A 20054-nucleotide genomic window follows, 5' to 3' on the forward strand; every position below is an offset into this window, starting at 1 on the left:
TTATACCCATGTTTGATATAACTTGTTAAAACAGTTGTATGCTTAGAATTAAGTCTGCCAAAATGTTAGAGGCAAATCATTATAATGTTTCACAATTTGTTATACAGTTGCACATTTGTTACCTTACAAATTGGTTAAACCACCATTACTTATTTAGTTTGTAAACTTCAGGAGAAGTTTAGTTTGCCGTAGGGGGGAAGAATGTAAGAGGCCAAAATGGCATACACCCCCCCTACGGCGGTAGTATAGCCCAGTGCCCCCCGAGGTCACGATATCCGGTTCCGACCAGTTCCACCCAGTTCAGTTTTCAGACATGTTTCCAAGAATACAGACACACTTCAGAGCAGTCCTTGTCTGAGCCTCCTTTCATCAGAGTATCCTTGGGGTGAGGGACAGGGCGGTCAAATGTTACCTTACACTATTAGTCAAGCATGTAACCAAATTGCAGAAAGAATATGGGATCTGGATGTACAACGATTTCACTTACCCTCCTTTTTCTAGCAGAACCTTCCGTTCATAATCTTTAAGGAACATCGGCTTTTCCCTGGGCTTTTTGCCCTTCCCCTCAGCCTTGTCAGACTCTGCTTTCTTATCTGCAGGGAAAAACAAGTATTGTAAGAAAAACAAGAACTTGAAGAAGTTTGTGCACAACTTGAGATTAGAATAAGGCTGGACATTGTTTCTTAAAATGATTGATTTGTGTTACATATTAGTAACTCAGTATCAATAGCTAAAGTAGGGTCATGGATTATAAGTATACAAACATGTACACAAGACACTGCCACTGGCAAGTAAATTTAACCCTCGGACTGCTAAGGCAAAGTTGTATTGGTTACTGGGTTAGACAGCATAGAGATCTCGGGTTAAACATAAGATCTTCAATAACTTGTTGTACTTCGAGTTTCATAGGAATAGTACACATGGATGTAAATACTACTGTAAATGCATTTAAGTTCGCGGGGATTTAATTTCGCGGTAGCGGGGAAAAGGACTTTTCGCGGTAGTTTTAATTTCGCGGTGGCAACATGCACTGTAGTATCTTAATGCCCTGGAATAATGTTCGCGCTGGTTTTAGATTCGCGGTGAAATGGCCAACGCGAAAACCGCGAAAATAAATCCACCGCGAACATTTCTGCATTTACAGTAAATGTTAGTACCTTCATAGAAGCTGACATCCTGTTGGTAAATCCGTGGGTCTTTACTCTTCAAAGCTGCCAGGGTTTTCAGGAAACCCTTTTCAATGGCTGGGGTCAATTCCTGTGGGAAGAAAAACAAAATACAAAGCTTTTCGTCAGAAGTACAAAAGAAGAACATAGTTTTGACTTTCACATCCAATTAACTTATTTCAAGTACATGTAAAACAAATACAAATTCTGAGTTGCACAAATTTATGACTGTCAAGATACTGATGATAGACTAACCAGGTCCTGACTGTCAATCATAATTACCAGTTTAGCCAATGATAGAATGGCAATGTACGGTTTGAGCAAGATGCTTTGCATGGGTCTATATAGTGTATCATTCTATTGGTGTGAACCATATGTTGCACTAGAAAGAACCTGCATGACTTTTCCATATAATATTTTCACTTTATGAAAATCTTACCTGGACTTCTAGCCTACCTTAGAGCACAATTCTTGAGTTTAATTGGATACTGAATTGAGCATAGACCATAGCCAGCCTGCAGCGCTTAGACTGAAAGTTAGCGTTATCTATAGCCTTGTTGAATAATTTTAGTGTTAGGGGCAGTGAAAAGAGAGTAGTTGGCCCGCCCAATAAAATAGGTAGTTTGGGGGCCGCCATGCAGGTCCTCCCTTGAAGGAAAGAGTGAAGCAGAACTAAACCACCTACCACAGCATCCTCGTCTTCTGTTTCTGATGATGAGCTGGAACTGGCGTCCACATCCACATCTCCATACCGGTCTTTCACTGGGATATATCAAAATGGAAGTGGCATTTAAATCACTATCATACATAGCAGGAAAATATAGAAAGGCAACCATAAATTTATGGCAACCATAATGGTTCATGACAGAAGAAGATGTACAGCAGCAACAACAATATAACATACTAACTCTTCTAGATATGTAACGTTATACGTAATTCTTCACATAATACCAAAAAGCTATATCTGTATTTGCTGCTAATTACATACGAAGTGTGAAAATGTAAGTTTGAAGGTGTTGCACATGTTCACATGTCCGTGCCCCCCTCCCCACACGAATACAAACACACATATTTAGAGCTTCTAACTTACAGAGATTCACGTTTCATCGATTGTACTAACAAAGTAAAGCGTAATCTATAAAACATACGTTTCTGGAGTTCCTCTTTCCTCCTGTATTCGTCATATTTCTTGGCGAAATCTTTGTTGATGCGAAATCCGACGTCGTCTTCCGCCATGTTGGAAAATTAGCATGGTGGGAAGAAATTTAGGCTAATCCATAGTTTTGAAGGGTTCACAGAAATAAATTAGCCACATTAAAATTAGAAATACGGCCATACGACTTAATTCTAAAAGTATATAAATAAAACGTAGAGTATTTTCTCTTATAATCTGTTTGTAATAGCTTTACTATGTCAATAGTTGAATTTTACGGTAAATACTAAGATATAGACAACCCCTACTCAGTGGTATGTTCCGTAAAGGTTAATTGAGGTCATCGACTCCAGGCGGTAAGTACGAAGATGGCAGCAAATTTGTTTTAGCTCACATCTGACAATTTTCACTAGCGTCTTTTCTTTGTTTCCTCCATGCAGCATCTTAGATTTCCATCTTACCGTTGTGCTGTTTTTCAAGTAAGTAGTAACCCATTAACTATCGAAATATAAGGAAAACTTACAAAGATAACGTAAATGATATATAATGAAGAATGATCAAGCTCAAGCTGATTTCAATTACTGTAGATACAGAAGCATTCGCGGTGGATTAATTTTTTCTATTAATATTATGGTATTAGATTGCAGGCTATGGTGTTACCGCAAACTTAAAACCACCGCAAAAAGTCCCTTTTCCCGCTTAAATGCATTTCCAGTGTATGACCAGTTCTTTTGAGTACGTAGAGTAGAGTAGAGTAGACACTACACTACAGTGATCAAAAGTAAGGAATACATACCTCATAATTCTGTGAATAAGAATTTTCTTGCACCATTGACAGGGTACAACCTGCATTTTTACAATACATGTACACAGTGTTTAATCTCCTTGGTTCGACTTCGAGTACGCTTGTGCGATGAATTGTAGATAATATGTCAAAGGTGAAGCCCCAAAGACATAAACAGTCTGGTCTTGACCATTATTTGCATAACGATGAATAAAACATTATGCCACCTGCAAAATGGCGGTAACATTGTTTAAGAGCCAGGGGCCATAACCTTTGATATATTACCGAGAATTCCTGTTGTCGCACATGCGCACAAGAAGACGTTGTCACACATGCGCACTACCAAATCCAGAGCCTTCAACCACTTTGAAGTTGGACGTTACATGAAGAAGAAGAAGAAATTGCTAACGAGTTACTGCAATATATTTCTACACTTTTTCCAGATCTGAAGATGTATAAAAGTCACACAGCCTTCCTGCTAGTCTGTGTGGTGATCCAGGTTCTGGGTGTGGTCATCTTCCTGAAGGGTTTTATTCCCGTTAAGAACGCCGTGCCTGGACATGCTACTCTTCTGGACCTGCCTCCTGAACCATGGGAGAATCATACTGTAGCCTCACAGGTACATCTGTTATGTTGTTATTGTTATTGGGTCGAGTACTCTCTCTTCACAGCCAAGGACTTAATTACGAGATGCTTGCAGTATGTGTGGGGTTAAATCACAAGCTTAAGGGTCTGTAATTAAGAATACCAGTCTGTACAGCCCACAGTGACCTCAATACAACAGTAAGTGCAACAGGTAAATAATTGAACTTCTGAACACCTGTTTGAACCACTGCCTTGAGACTGTTAAGGACTGAGCAACTTGACAGAAACTTTTGCAGTGGTTTAATGCTCTCAGTTTTCACGATGTCCTCTTTACCGCGAATTTGAAACCACCGCGAACATTTTTCCATGCGAGTTAAAGAGACTACAGTGGATGGCACTACCGGGAACTTAAAACCACTGTGAAAAGTCCTTTTTTCCGCTACCGAGAAATTAAAATTAAATCCCTGCGAACTTAAATGAATTTACAGTTCTACATGTATCAAAATACACCAATGATAATGATATACAAAAAAAAAACCAGTTACTCAAGCAACTGGGTACTAGTATGATCCAGTTGCTTGAGTAACTGCATGTTGGTGTATAGTAGACAATGATAGCTTTTAAGGTGGAACACGATAGTATACTGCATACAGTTTGCAAATTTATAAAAAGTAAAGTTAACCAGCTATTACCTACTTCACAGAGCCATGGTGCCCACTCAGAGGACAGTGGTAACCCAGGTCCCCTGCTTCCCCCCATATTTGGTCGGCTGGTGATCATGCTGGTGGATGCCATGAGGGCAGACTTTATGTACGGAGACAGTGGCAAAAACTTCATGCCTTACACAAGGGCACTGGTGGACTCGAACTCATCAGTGAGGTAAGTTAGAAACTAAGGCCAACAAAAAATCATTCTCCTATGCAGAGCATTGCAACGTCGTTAAAGCAACGTGTGGTCCAGATAGTTCTTGGATGGGAGTCCCCCAACCAAGGACGACCGGATTGCTGTAGCCAGACCAAGCATGGTCATTCCACGAAATCGTCTTCTGGGAGGGACATAAAATGGGAGTCCAGTGCTCGAGGAGGTGCCTCGACGATGTTAAACAGCCTCATTACTCATTGGTACCTACTGGCTGGCAAAATACACCAGATGATTATTATTATGATTATTATTGCCTGTGGCCTATACAAGAAGAAGAAGGCCTATACAATATACTACCTTGAGGAGGCTCTGCCAAACTGGGCTGAGGTTTCCAATTTTGTGGGCGTTGCCTCTAAGCAAGCTGTCAGCCAATCAGAGAATCAGCTTTACATATTTAAAGGAAATTTAAGGTGCTTCTCTGATTGGCTGACAGCTCAGTACTACTACTAGTAGAGAACCACACAGACAAAAGTGGAAACCTCAGCCCAGTTTCGTACTGAACCTCCCCAAGGTACATGTACAGTATATTGTATAGACTGTGGTGTTTTTTTAAGCTTGCGCTATGAACTGAACTATGTTTAGTGTACATCATCGTATGAAAAATGTGCTGTAGATTTTTTGCTGTTGTTGCAATTTTAGCCATGATGTCTTTTTACAAACTCATCAATATGTTCTTTGTTTGATAGTCTTTCAATTTAAACTCTTGTTTTTCATGCTTCAAGATTTAAGTTCTTGGATCTACAAACTACCTACTACCTACTGGAATACTGGTAACCTGCTACTGTGTTACTAGTATCCTGTCACTCATTTACTATTGTGTATGTGATGTATTGATATATAATTGTCATTGAGCTCTGACTTTCTCTGCTTCACTTTTCCTAGTTTTATAGCCAAGGCCCACCCTCCCACTGTCACCATGCCCAGGATCAAAGGTCTCACCACTGGCAGTATCCCCGGGTTTGTTGACATTGCGCTGAACTTGGACTCCAAGGCTCTGGTGGAAGACAACATCATCACTCAGATGTACCGTGCGGGGAGGAGGATGGTGTTCTATGGTGATGACACGTGGCTCAAGCTGTTTCCCGACCACTTTGTACGCTATGACGGGACCACCTCATTCTTTGTTACTGACTACACTGAGGTAAACAAAGTGGTGCAATAGCCTTAGTGGGCAGAAATCTAGCTTAGCATCTGGGAGGTCATTCTCGACTGTAAGAACCTGAAAGAAAATCTTAACTTGGTATCATCATCATCATATCATTCCATGTCAATAGTGCAGCCAGGCCACGGCCTACTTGCTATGATTTATAATTGGGAACATTTACGATTACAAACTCTCTGTTTTGTTGCAGACAAGCAAGCTAACTTTGTAGTTTTACCATTGATTGTAAGACTGTTGGGTAATTTCTCCAATATGTAGCCGGGACTCCTCACACTAAGTCACTTATCTTTTGTGAATTTCTATACATATACCTGCATGTACTTTTTCCTTTATGTCATGTTGTTTTGTACAGTTTTGTATGTTAATAGGCCACAGGAAGAATAGTGCAATGTCACGTTACATTGTCAAGCTCATAGCAGATCTTATTCAAACTCACACTCTGTAGGCAGCAAATATCAAATCATCAATGCAATGCAGTATGAAACTTAATGAAATAAATGTCACCACATTTAGTCCCTGTTTTCTTGACATTTGTTTTTGTGTATTGTTTCATCAGGTGGACAACAATGTTACGCGGCACGTTGCCCCCGAGCTTTCGCGTACAGACTGGGATGTGATGATCCTCCACTACCTTGGTCTGGACCATATTGGCCACCTGGCCGGACCAGCGAGCCCTCTTGTTGGACCAAAGCTTCGAGAAATGGACAAGATAGTGGAAACCATTCACACAACAGTAATGGAACAGGTAAGGTACTAGGTTAGAACCTTATGGCAGTTGTTAATGAGGAGTTAAACCATAATTTTCAACTCAACAGAATTTTCAACAGGCTCCCAGCAGAGACTTTCCTAGTCTCCAAGCAGCCCCTACGGTGCCTAAATACTGTAAATGCATTTAAGTACACAGGGATTTAATTTCGCGGTAGCGGGAAAAAGGACTTTTCGCGGTGGATTTAAGTTCGCGGTAACACCATAGACTGCAATCTAATAGCATAATAGAAAAATGTTTGCGGTGGATTTAAGTTCGCGGTGAAGCAGTCACCGCGAAAACCGCGAACATTAATCCACCGCGAACATGTCTGCATTTATAGTAGATAGTATCAAAGCTGGCAAAGGAGTATAGGCGGCCAAAGGGAGTCAAACGGGCACCTGGTGCTGCTATACTAAGTCCCTTGCCAGCTTTGATACTATTTCTAAGGCACTGTAGGGTCTGCTTGGAGACTATCTTCTCCAGCTCTCTCACCCAACATTGTCAGAAGCCTATATTTCCCCCCCCCCCTTCCATCCCGACAATAATTTGACCCATTGTCTTTTTGAATCATATTTATACCTTATATGCATCATGTTCTAATTATGAAATCAATGGTCACACAAATCCAAGTTGCTAAAGGTCTGCCTGGTCCTTAATGAACTGCCCTCATATCAACCTTGTGCAAACTTTAAGGTAATAAATCATTGTCTTGATTGCGACGTCATTAAAGGAGACATTTTTGCTGGTGGCATGCAGGAAGTTACAAGTTTTTACGATATGTACAAATTCCTAGTATGCATGTGTGTACATGTCCTTGTTTCCATTTCATCTTCCTGCATTCTGCATTCAGTTGTACCGTGTGGATTTCCTTTCCTCTGTGACTATTTTAACCCAATATTACAGCTGGTAGGCCTCACCTGTTTCTCCTGATCTTTCTCACCTGTTGTTGATGAGATTTGTTTGTTATCTACACCTCGCCTTGGGATTACTTAATAAGCACAGCCGTACTTCAAACAAAGCGATGAGGTAATGTTTGCATGGTGAGTTGATTAAGCGGCAGAATAGGCTGCCATAAATGTGACAACTTCCCATTATCTATGGTGAAACTGTCCAGAAAATAGGTACTGTAAACGCATTTAAGTTTGTGGGGATTTAATTTCACGGTAGCGGGAAAAAGGACTTTTCGCAGTGGATTTAAGTTCGCGGTAACACCATAGACTGAAGTCTAATACCATAATAGAAAAATGTTCGCGGTGGTTTTAAGTTCGCGAAAACCGTGAACATTAATCCACCGTGAACATTTCTGCATTTACAGTATTGCTTTGTTTCCAAAGACAAACAAAAAGATAACCAGGTTGCCAACCTTCCTGTTTATTGGCCTGCATGTATTGTAATAAACAACTTACTGTTCTATAGGCACAGCCTGGTACAATCATTATAATGGTATTTATCAACATTACTAGGTCACATACAAAATGCAAATTTACTGTAACATGAATCATTATGAAGTATGTTAATCGTACACACAGATACAGTGCCAAAATCCATCGCTGCTGATGCTAAATACACATTCTTAATCAATATTGAAGTGTAATGATATGTAGCCGACACCCAAAATTAGACCTTGGCTCGTAAAACTCAACAGCAAAAGCAGCTTGTGTATGGGGTTTTCAGTCACAATTCCTCTCAATTGATCAGCACAATGTTTATAAACAAGAGAAATGTTCAATTGCAATTGTTTGTTTTTGCATGACAAACACATGCTCAAGAGCTACGCAGCATCCTGTCTTGTAAAGTAGGCAATTTCTGTCAGCGGAATTTGGTAGTCTTGCAATGTTTGCCCGCCGTCGTGTATCTCGTTTGTCTTCTCGTCCCTCCACCTGTATCCTGGAGGCAGGTACACATTTCTCGCCGTCGCGCCCTGATCCAAAATGGGCGCCACGAGCATTTCGTCTCCAATCAGAAACTCTGAGTCAATCGTCAGCGATGTTTCGTCTCGCGGGGCGATCCACCACAGCGGACGGATGATAGGATCTCCCGTAGCAACAGCCTCGTTGGCGTAGCGTAGGATTAGGGGCGTGACAGTGGTCTCGTGAAGTTCAATGTAGCGTAGGGTGAGGTCAACAACCTTAGGATGCAAATGAAAAGCATTTGTTTTTTTTCAATCTGTACATATATATAGCATAATGATTATGATCATTTACTACATCATATCTAATCTGTTTTTACCACAGACTATCTATTGATACTGGAAATAATAAAATCAAAACTGCACAAGAACACTACTAAGGGAACTGATAAATTCTGGTCTATGTGGATTATAAGGTGGTCATCATGTATAGACAAAGTTTTTTACAGTGTCAAATAGAAAAATTACTTGGTCTTGGTCAAGTGGTCCTTGATAAGTTGGACACTTGTACTGGACCAGGTTTGACTGTTATCTTACTACGCTCACTGATTATGTATCTCTGAAAACCGTGGAACTGACTTACCTCCTGATCGTATTGCCACGGCACTATGGAGAACTGCATGCAGGGAAGGAAAGCTGTGACTTCTAGCCATCGGATGAACAGCTCACGGTCAGGATAAACGCCGTCGTAGCCGTTCCCGCCAATCATATCAGGGAGGATGTAGGGATAGCCGAGAACGGAGAAGGTCAGGGCAGTTGGGATGAGAGTTTTCAGTCCCTTGTCGTACCCCTAATGTGAATCTTTGTCCATCATTCTAACAAAGGCAGGGATTTCTTGATTCTTGTACGCTGCCCTTACTTCAATCATAGGACCGAACTCAGCAGCAAATTCAGCATACAGAGTTGTGTACTCGTTGTTGTTGTCCAGTGGCCGAGAAAGTACAAAGTTCGAGGGGAGGTAGTTGACTTCTCCAGCGTCGAATTTGAAGGAGTCTATGCCGTAGTCACGTTGCATTTTTCTCAGGCGTTCTTTGAACCAGGTGGTAGCTGCAGGATTGGTCATGTCAACGATACTGGCTACGCCATTTGGAACCCACCACCGGATGATCGCGGGAACCATCGCTGAGCAGCATCCTCCAGATAACATCGTAGCTAGGTACCTCTTCTCTAAACCCTCACGGAACATATCGGAATCAAAGTTTGCAAAGGGATGGATCCACAGTGTGACACGGAAGCCTTTATTCTTCAGTTCGTCAACCATCTGTCGTGGGTTGGGGAATCGAAGGTTGTCAAAGTCGTCGCCGTAATAGACCGACCAGTCGTCGTCGATCTCGAGTTGACTGTTAGAGAAGCCGTAGCGTTTGATGTCGTCAGCAAACTGCAGAATGATGTCTTGGGTGATGTTTCTGTGGAACTGTGCCCAGGTGGACCAGATTGGGGACTGGATCATACGCTCGTCGGGTTTCCCGCGAGGCTTACCATAAAACCTGTTCATCATGAACTGCTGAGCTGCTTTCACATCCCGAGCCTGACAGATCGTGTACTCTAGCTTCGGACGAATATTGTTGACGTTTTGGTAGGGTGAATCCTTGTACGCCGCCTTGAAGCAGAGTTTGCCGTTGTTCATGAAGTTTACGCTAACGTGCAGGGGAACCGTCTCCGCCACTGTAACACCAACCCCCTCGGAGTTGACCCAGTAACGTTCCATGACCGAACCCCACTCCTCCAAACTTTGGTACATGTCACCCGAGAGATAGAACGTCATGGATTTGTTCCACGTCTCGATTGGCCATCCCTGGTAGTACATCTCCGCGCCCCCATACCAGTGGGCGGGTGAAAGGTCAAGGCAGTCCATTGGCTCGTAGTTGTCAACAAGAGCCTCCCAGCTTATAGTATAGCATTCTGCCTGCTCTATTTCCTCAGCCTTGATCACAACTGTGGCCATGGACCACTTGTAGCACTGTTCCCCTGGACCACATTGTAGCTCCTTAGGTAACGGGTGGGGGGGCAGACCAAGGCCCAGCGTTCCACGAAGTGTAACCTTCCCCTCGTGCTTTAGAGTGAATGCTCCATTGTCTGTGGAGAACTCGGCATTCTTGATCCCAACTGTGGTGCTCTTTGGTGCCAGGAACGCTGCTAGAAGACCAGCAATGATAGCTATGGCAGCAATAACGCCTATCCCGGCCATAATACACAAGCACCTCGTTCTTATGTTTCTTTGCGAGACAGTATTGTTGTCATCTCCTGCCATCATTTAAAGACTTGCCACATACGCACCTTTAAGGAGTTTGAATTTTTTGCTCCTTGAAGATTAGACTGGAATAAGTTGCTGTAACTGAAGCTTGATCTCGAAGTAAAAGACGTGTCGCTCAGCAAGCCCCTTTTGGCGCGCAGTTGTCCCAAAAGTTAATATATAATCTTTAATCCTCCCTAATTGTCAACATTCTGTCAAGTGTTAGACCTTTAATATATAAATGAGGTGGGAAAACAGAGAAGTTAATAATTAAAAGCCCACGACAGTCTAACACCCTTGCAAACAAGTGGTGCTTTAGTGATGACTCAAGGCTAATCATTAGCCGAATCTTTCAACGCTTCCCTTCTGAAAACATGCAGAGAGTGATACATGGTCACTAATGGGAGGAAAATTGATCACTGTATATTTTAAAATTTTTCCATGACTTAAACGTAGCGGTTGCCGCAAACTGTGAAATTATCTTTTAACCACCATTGTTTCAACCACATTCTAAATGGCAATGCAAAGCAAAGATTTTTTTTCCGTTGAGTGAAATGTAAGTGTGGCATACATGTATGTAATCATGAATTATCCATAGTTTTCCTGATTTGTTTCATTATCATACACTAAGTAAAGTACAAATATGTAGATCTTAGTAATTAGTCATAATCTTCTTACTATAGATATATTTTAGACCATGTTTTGTTTAGACTCAACATGTTGTGGACTACATGTTTTGCTAACAAAATTCTGAACTATGTAATATAACAGACAGGTTTTGATATTTTCAAATTTAACGAAAGCACAATGCCAGTTTCAAACCCTTAACATTTAACATTTCATTGTAAAACTGTGCAAACTATAGTGTGCTACGTATACGCTGTAATAGTCAGTCTATAATATTGAATGGTCAAGAAAAGATGCTGCTGCATTATTTGTTTTTTTGTAGGACAGTGAGAGAGACCTCCCGACCCTGTTGGTTCTGTGTGGAGACCACGGCATGAGTAACGCAGGCAGCCATGGAGGGGCGTCGGCCCCCGAAACTCTCACCACCCTGGTGTTTCTCAGCTCTCTCTTCTCCGGGGGAAAAGGTCCAAGCCTTTCCTTGCTTTGTTACAATTCCTTGTTAAGCACTGACAATGTGTAGCCTTGAAGTCAGACTGTTGCAAGGACATACACCGGCCATCTACTCAGCTCAAGGGCCAACACAGCCCCTAGGAAATTTTCTTTAGTCCGGTGGAAGATCCTAAGGCAAAATTTCCTTAAGAGCATGTTGGCCCTTGCACCAAGGGTCTATAGACAGGCAAGGTCCTCAGCTCTAGGGCCAACCTGAACTGGCATGAACTTGGAGCTTGGAGCCAGGGAGCTGGCCTGCTAAGGCCCTAGAAACAGTTTGGCATCCAGGCTACACTGTGTGTTTACACCTTTAAAGTTTTTTGGCGACGCCTCAGGGGTGAGCCAAATGGTATATATTATTCAGCTTGTCTAGTTATTCATGACAGATTTTGAAAAGAATTTTGAATATTCCAAACTTGTGGCAGCAAAGTGTTTCGGAAAGTTTAATCTATTCTCTTTTTATAAGTTTGATATGTCAAAAGTCAAATATCATTGATAGTGTTCTACTAATCTATTGTTTTATATACTAAATACACCTCATGTGTTATGAAACTTCTCCCCCCTCTAAACAGGCTCCAGTCATGTGACCTCACCAGTGTACCAGACTGGTCTTGCCCCGACCCTGGCCTTGACCTTTGGCCTCCCCGTGCCACAGAACAGCCTGGGTCAGGTGATGACCCCTTTACTGGCAAGGTCAAGTGCACGGGATCAGCTTCGTGCTGTGCAGATCAACGCTCATCAGCTGGTAGGGGTTCTACAGGCTAACATGGCTGAATTTGACAGAGGTATGGCTCCAAACAGGGAGAAACATTTAAAGTTATATTTCGATATCACTTTGTATACCCAAGAAATATGCCATAGATGACAGGAGAAAAAAATATCTAAAATCTCATTAAAAAATTTTCTCCTTTAGAGATTTTAGATTCTTTCTGCTGTCTTCTATGGCATATTTTTTGGGTTGCTATGCCAATTTTTTCCTTCATTTTGTGGCGCTGTGCAATTTCATATATTTTTAGTGTGATCCTCTCATCTATTACATGTAGGTTTCACCTATAAAATTAATGTTTACCATTCTTAAGTAAATGAAATGTCCACACCTGTCACTAACTACAGATAACTACTAAGAACTATAGATCAAGGTATAGACAATGGAATGATTGGGTTTATATTTGTCATATAAATGCTGACTAAGTCCTGATAATAATCATGATTCCTCTATCTTCCACACTTGTACGTATGCAGAACCTGGTTACCAATTGTACCAACAGGCAGTGAAGATGCACTCTGGTTGGCTGAAGGCCCTGGTTAGCGGTGAATCTGTCACTAGTCTGGAGACCCTGGGACAGAGAGTCTCCCAACAGTACAGCCGGGCCATGGAGAGCATTGTTGACAGGGTAGCCGCCTCTCTGTCTGAATACGACATGCACGCTATGGTTGTTGGTATTACCCTCCTGGTACAGGTAAGGAGAAGTTCATTTTATGCCTTCTGTATCAGATTCTGTACAGCCATTTTAGCTGCCCTTCAGTGTAACACACCAGCTTTGCAGGCATGCGGCGTGACAGCAGCTGGTTATATTACTGTGAACACTGAATGACCCGTCACACCTAATAACCTTTGCATATCTGTCTGCAAGTGTGCTTTAAATCTTAATAGCCTTTTTGGTGGTTGTTCATGTATAGGGGCAGTGGGTTGTTATCCACTGTGTCTGGTATTGGAAGCCAGAGATCAACCTTTCCTTCTGCCACAGTGCCACCTTTTACTTCGCCAACTTTTAATATAAATAAGTCATGTTACTAACCATTTTTATGTCTGGGTAGAGAGAAAGGAACCAACATAGGAAGCATATCCAGAAATTCAGGAATAGAACCCCTGACGTCATGATCTTGTGTTCACAAGCATGGCCACTCAACTATTTGATGTCCCTGTAAAAGCATTTTGTTTTATTGCACCATTTGTATCATTATCTTTGCTGTCCACGGAGTATCATTTTGGTTGCAAAGTATTTAGCAAGTTAAAGTAACATCAAGTTACAACATGTTGAAATCTTCCCGGAATGTAGTATTAAACACAGTCAGGCATTGACTCAATTTCCTGAAATGAGGAGAATCATGATTTTGTATTTTCTATATCTCAACCATAGCACTGTTGATGCACACTACAGTTGAGTACAATTTACCTCTTTCATCATCTTATCTGATACGTTTGAATATCTTTTCTCAGGTGTTATTCATCCTCCTGGTGGCATCTAGACAGTTTCTTACAGAGATTGTACCTGTAGCAGAGGCTTGGATGGTGTACATCCCCCCACCTGCTCTACTCCTGAGTAGTTTCTTCCTGGTTCTCTCTGCACATGTCAGCCTGTGTACAAGTACTACAGGCTGGGCTAGTGCTGAACTGTGCTCAGGTAATTATAAAAGGATACTGTATAAAGTACATGCCCATAGGTCATGCATGGGACACGAGATTCTTGTACAACACTTGAACTGCCTGACGGGTCCAGTGGGTTTGGATGAACCCAGGCCAAACAAACTCATAATAATAAGTAACCAAAATAAGATAGACACAACTGGGGGTACGGACACTACTAGGTGTACGGACACTACTGGGGATACAGACACTACTGGGGGTACCAACACTACTGGGGGTACGGTATACATCCACTCTTAAAAGTTAGTGCTACTGTTCTTCCCCCGTTTTCCTTTTAGTATTCTTCCTGCTAGACTTCAAATTTATCTGTATGTAGTATGTATACTACACATTTTAACAACATTTAATACATATCTCTCTAGGACCAGCTGGATGGCTCATGTCGCTTGCAGCTGTGATTTCAACCAGTGTCTGTGTCTCCTTGATGATCAAGTTGTTTTTCCTGACTGACGGCAAGGCACTGATTTCAGCAGCTAGCCATGGTCTGCACATGGTAAGCCCCACATTTATTCATTCAGACTTGTTAGCTCCCAACCAGGTAGAAAAGAGAACTAGGAAAGCCATGCCATGTAACAAGGTAATACTTAGGAAGTAGGTTGAAAATATTCTACAAAAATTCGCTTCACTACATGTAGGTATAGAAAAATGTTGTAAGAGAAAAGTGACTTGAATGTAATTGTTGTACAATTATTGTGATTGTATGTATATAATAAGGTTTTACAATGATAGGAAAATTATAGGAGAGTTATAATTGAAAATCTTACTCCCAGTTTTTAATACTTGAACATTTAAGTCATTGTGTCATTCATTACAAGTTTTTGGTGAGTCTAATTTGTTAGTTGCAGAACGGTTTAGCCTTTCAAACATTTCTCAAAGTGATTGTATCATCTTAATCTATCTCTTTCAGTGTTGCAGTCTTCCATTGGAAGCCCTGTTCCTACTGGCAGGGGTGGTGTTACACACAGTCAGCCTCGGATCCAGCAGTCTAGTGGAGGAGGAACATCAGACCTGGTACTTCCTCCAGACAACACTCTTCTTCCTCATCATGATGTCCAACCCTCAACCCTCACACCAGCAGCCAATCGCATGCGAGGATACAACTACTACTTCATCTCCTATAGATATGTATACACAGAGAATATCACTTTCAGAAAGAGAACAGAAAGATGATGGTAAAACTGTGAAGAAGACATCGACTAAGAAGGAATCAACTTTATTTGAACAAAATGTGCGATCTGGATGTGGGGCCTTAAGCAGGCAAGACTTTGTACCAGAGCGTTTGAGGAGGATGGTTGCAGTTCTGGTCCTGTTGTTAACCAGTCGGCTGCTAAGGTCCTGGAACCAGACAGGGATTGTGATGGCAGATCGACCGGACATTGGGGACTGGTTTGTCAGGTGCAGTTTCATTGGTGGAAATTCATAATCAGTTATTTATTCAGTATCCTTACGACGGCATTGGTCATGCTAGGTAGGATACTATGGCCTATGTGATCTCTTATTCTTATTTATGGTAAGATGTTGTGCCTGTTTAAGGGCTCTGTCTGTGATGTTGCAGTCATCATTTTGTTGTGAAAAAAATGCTCTGGTATGAATGAATGTTCATATTTTTTTGTTGGGCTTGCATATATATGGCCTTGGAAACAAATTATGAATGCTAGATAAATGCTAAAATAAGGAAATTCATGAAATAAGCACTTTTTAATGCGAGATTTTTGGTTATGTATATTTTTGTGATGTAAGTTAAATTAAGAACATTCTATTGTCCATGGTGACTGAACTCATAAATTGTTATATGTCACACATTTTCAGACCAAAGACGTTAGGAAATTCTTAAAGCTTAAACATGCCCATTTCTCTATGTCTTTACAGACCAGAGAACAAGATCTATTTATCCTCCTTGGTGGTTGCATCATTCCTCGTCATCTTCATACTGCAATGGAGGACTTGTGATTTTACCAGCTCCCTCTTACTTGGACTTGGGTTGATTGGAATCTACCATTACAGAGCCAAAACTGGAGTGCTTGCTGCACCTTGGATACTGCATACAGACAAGTATGTACCAAAACTTCTCTTAAATACTAAACCTTCTCCGTGCTGTGTAACACTGTTAGTTAGGTGGTTAACATCTTTTACACATCAGATGGGGCATAGGGTGACATCCATCTTCGTTTCAATAGCCCTTGGGCCACACAAATTTGTGCAATCATAAGGAAAATTTTCTACCTCAGGTGGTAACTGATATATAAAATTGTGGGTCCTGGTCTATAGACTGGAAGGTTAAATTGCCGCCAGGCTTCTAGAAGAGGACTTTAAAAGGCTTGAAATGTTTTTTGGCAATACCCCAGGAGTGGAGCCTTTTGTGTACTACTGCAATTAAAAGAAAGATGATCTAAGAATTACATTAAGGCAAAATTAAAATACAACTATGATAGGGATGCTAAAAAAAATTTTACGGATCTAATTTTCTTGCGAAAAATGACAGTGTACGTTTGTCTTGCAGGGGAATATTTGAAGCACGTCTAGTGTACCTTGTGATTATCATTCACCTGTGTTGGACTTGTCTTGGGCTGTTAAAGACTTGGACTCAGCATCTCCAAACCGAGAATGTTGAAAACTTCACAGCCAACAGAGACGGCATACAAGAGAACGATCTGCGTACAACACAAAGTTTTAACAAAGAGAACAAAAACTGGAAGGACAGCAGAAAGACATTTGTGGATGGTCTCTTTACAACCTTAGTGTTGTTGGAAGCCTTGTTGCTGAGACCACATAATACCACAGTGTTGGCAGTGACTGTTTTCCAGCAGTACCTCCTACACGAGCTGGTGTTACCATGGACAGTTCTGTCCCCCAGTGTCCCCTTACTGTCACTTCTACATGTGTGGATGGGACAGGCTGCTTTCTACTTTCAGGTAAGCCATTGAAGTAGTTCTTGTGCAGTCAGATTGGTTTTGGTGATTTCTCCTAGATTGCGTATTTTATTATTATCTTATTAAGTGAAATGTTGTTGTAGTATGGTGTGAGATGGAGACAATTTTTTATATCAAACATAATAGAAAGTAAAAGGGGATTGTAACGGAACATAAACAATACTATTACTAAATTTAGTACGATTAATTGGATAGTGAAGGTGAGTGAGTACATACTAAACAAGATACCTATAAACCAAAAGTCTATCGATTTCTTCTTATTTTGCTTCAGAAGTTCAATTAGAACAATTGAGGTACAATTTGGGCAATTAATCACTGAGCTAGACGGAATTGGAAAAGGTGCAATGAAATGTATACCAGGTACAAGAATGCACGTACAGATAAACAACAACCATGAGTTATCAAAAGTGCACCCTATATAGTATACAAACATTATTCAGCCTCTTATTATTTGAGGCTTGATTGCACCTTTAGAATATCGTGCTTCTTTTCAGGGTAACTCCAACAGTATCGCCACCATCGACATCTCGGCTGGATATGTCGGTATGGAAGACTACGTACAGGAGGTAGCGGGAATGCTAACCTGCCTCTCTACATATGCTGGGCCTTTTCTATGGTTCTCCAGTCTTCTTGTTTTCATTGCAAAGAGATATTCAAGGTAGGTTTAGGATGTAGGTATACCAATTGAGCTAGAAAGAATGGTTAATTGGGGGATAGGCACTGCCTGATAACAAGAAAGTTTGGAAGTGTCATCTTGCCAGCGTGATGTATTGTAAAATGTCAGCATGCGCAGCTGCTAATGATGAGGTGTGGTCACAGCATAGATTAAAAAACAAAGAAGATTTTTGTGATGGTTGTGGTTGAATTTTATATAATGAGACTACATCTTTCCACATCTTCATCAGATTTGAGCACATTTTGTTAATATATAATACAAGTTAAATGCGGCAAATCTAATTTATTTCAAGAGGTCTCAAAGTGTACAGTAATTTCTCTGTGCTCTTGTGTCTTCTGTCCAGGCCATACCCAGCCTTGCTGCAAGCCTGTTTCACTATCATCATCACAAGGACATTACCAGTTACAGCTTACACCGTAATAACAACCATGCAGCGTTACCACCTCTTCGTGTGGAGTGTTTTCTCCCCCAAACTGCTGTATGAGGCCATGTTGACAGCTGTGACAGCGGCAGTGGTGGTCTTGATACTTTGCCTTGGGGTACCCCTTCAGATGATTGGCACAATTCATAAGCTGACTCATACAACAAGATAGTGCAATAAGCATGATTACTTAAACCCTTAGGTATTGCTATATTAACTATTGTTATTAATTATCGCATTTTATTGAATTATGTACGCACTTTTTAGAAACTTTTCAAAATTCAAATAGTGTTGCAAGTCATCACCAAAGTTATGGTGCTTACTTTATTTGAGGTTTCCTCTCGGACAAAATTAAAAGAGGCATTAAGAACCTAGTGGAATCAAACTCTACTTGCTGGCACATTTTGTTCATGACGCCTCATTTTAAGCACATGGAGATATCAAATATGAATGGCATTTAAAATATATGTTGGCAGCTGTAACAGAACCTGTGGTGTCATGGTCCTGATATTATGCCTTGAGCTACACCTCAGATGGTTGGGGCAACGCTAGTCTTGCTGTTCACACACAGACACTTAAAATATAGCCTTCTCGGCGAAGGTAATACTTGTACAACACAACTCTATGTTTTTTTTCACCATTTCTACATCACTATTCAAAGGACAGAGTGCAATGCCCTTGTCAGTGTCCTTTCTAGAATGTCCTTCCAGGAATCCTTGCTCTGTTTATCCTTGAAGCCCATATCAGAACATAAAAGGAGCAGTTGTCTCTAGAATCATTCCAGACTGAGTGTTGGTGCAGGCACTGCCGCGACTTGCAGTACAAAACTCGAAATTTACGGAACGACCATTTCTAGAAAAGGTGAGCAGCAGATCGTAAACGTGATAGAATCTGGGACAAGTGAAAGGTGAGTGACATTTTGTTAAGCATCATGAAAAGAATGAAATTGGATATATAGAATGAGCGTAAGAGCAGCCATACTGATGGTCTTGGCAGCTGACTGTGCAGCTTTTGATCAGCCCTCTTCTCAATGTAACAGAGCTTCTTGGGTATCATGCGAGCCTTTCAAAGACAACAAACGGGGGAATTTAGCTCACTTTACCTCAGGGAAATGTGTGACTTGCGTGGGCTCAAACGGCAGTAGTCCCACTGAAAATCCCTTTCATCTTGTTGAGGACCCCCCTCCATCAACGCTGGCGATAAAAGGATATCCATTTGGTGTTCTTACGGCTACAAAACTAGCACCCCTTGATCATTCTACGGTTAAAACTTTCGCGCTAATAGACTGTAATATCACAGACGCGGATGACAGCACGTGGATGGGGTTTACTAGTTTGACTAGGCTGGCCTTAGATTTCAACAGGTTAACACACATCAAAGAGGCTTGGTTTTCAGGCATGGGGCAGCTCAGTCTGCTGAGATTGTCCCACAACCTAATCCGGCAGATAGATCTAGAGAGTTTCAAGCATCTACGTCACCTTATCATCTTAAACCTGGAAAACAACCTGTTGCAGGTTGTAGATCCTGTCTGGTTTGAAGGGTTGAGCTGGCTGATGTATATGTTCTTGGGGTCAAACAAAATCCAAAGAATCCCGTCCAGTGCCTTCCAGAACCCGGCGTTGGTATATCTAGATCTGAATGGAAACGATCTATCTCACCTGGACAGGGTTGTGTTAGAGGGTTTGCTGAAACTGTCTAACCTGCACATCAGTGGTAACAGGTTGGTGTCTGTCCATGATGATGATATACCACAAAGAATGACGTGGAGCCTAGATCTCTACAATAATGTCTGGACACAGAGTTGGACAGTAATTGTTGAGGT

At 41.4% G+C, this 20054-nt stretch overlaps 2 protein-coding genes across 2 annotated transcripts in view; one reads left to right on the plus strand and one right to left on the minus strand.

Moving 5' to 3' along the window:
• LOC118431505 (protein KRI1 homolog) overlaps positions 1-2471 on the minus strand; it is a 20287-nt gene extending 17816 nt beyond the window's left edge. Inside the window, exons 1-4 of the mRNA XM_035842745.1 lie at positions 2315-2471; positions 1852-1928; positions 1158-1257; positions 487-593 (exon numbers count right to left, since the gene is read on the minus strand). Coding sequence (XP_035698638.1) covers positions 487-593; positions 1158-1257; positions 1852-1928; positions 2315-2402 — 372 coding nt within the window. The 5' untranslated portion in view covers positions 2403-2471. The remainder of the gene's footprint in view (positions 1-486; positions 594-1157; positions 1258-1851; positions 1929-2314) is intronic.
• A 190-nt stretch (positions 2472-2661) lies between these two features.
• On the plus strand, positions 2662-18719 carry LOC118431988 (GPI ethanolamine phosphate transferase 2-like). Its single transcript, XM_035843450.1, has 15 exons — positions 2662-2798; positions 3547-3722; positions 4392-4567; positions 5492-5750; positions 6328-6516; positions 11611-11752; positions 12350-12562; positions 13020-13237; positions 13999-14182; positions 14568-14698; positions 15113-15600; positions 16075-16257; positions 16706-17117; positions 17630-17793; positions 18155-18719. Exons 2-15 carry the CDS (start codon positions 3555-3557, stop codon positions 18402-18404), a joined length of 3177 nt encoding a protein of 1058 aa, XP_035699343.1. The 5' UTR covers positions 2662-2798; positions 3547-3554; the 3' UTR covers positions 18405-18719.
• Positions 18720-20054: the final 1335 nt, after the last annotated feature.

This window comes from Branchiostoma floridae, chromosome 15, assembly GCF_000003815.2.
Source record: "Branchiostoma floridae strain S238N-H82 chromosome 15, Bfl_VNyyK, whole genome shotgun sequence".
Taxonomy (NCBI): Eukaryota; Metazoa; Chordata; class Leptocardii; order Amphioxiformes; family Branchiostomatidae; genus Branchiostoma; species Branchiostoma floridae.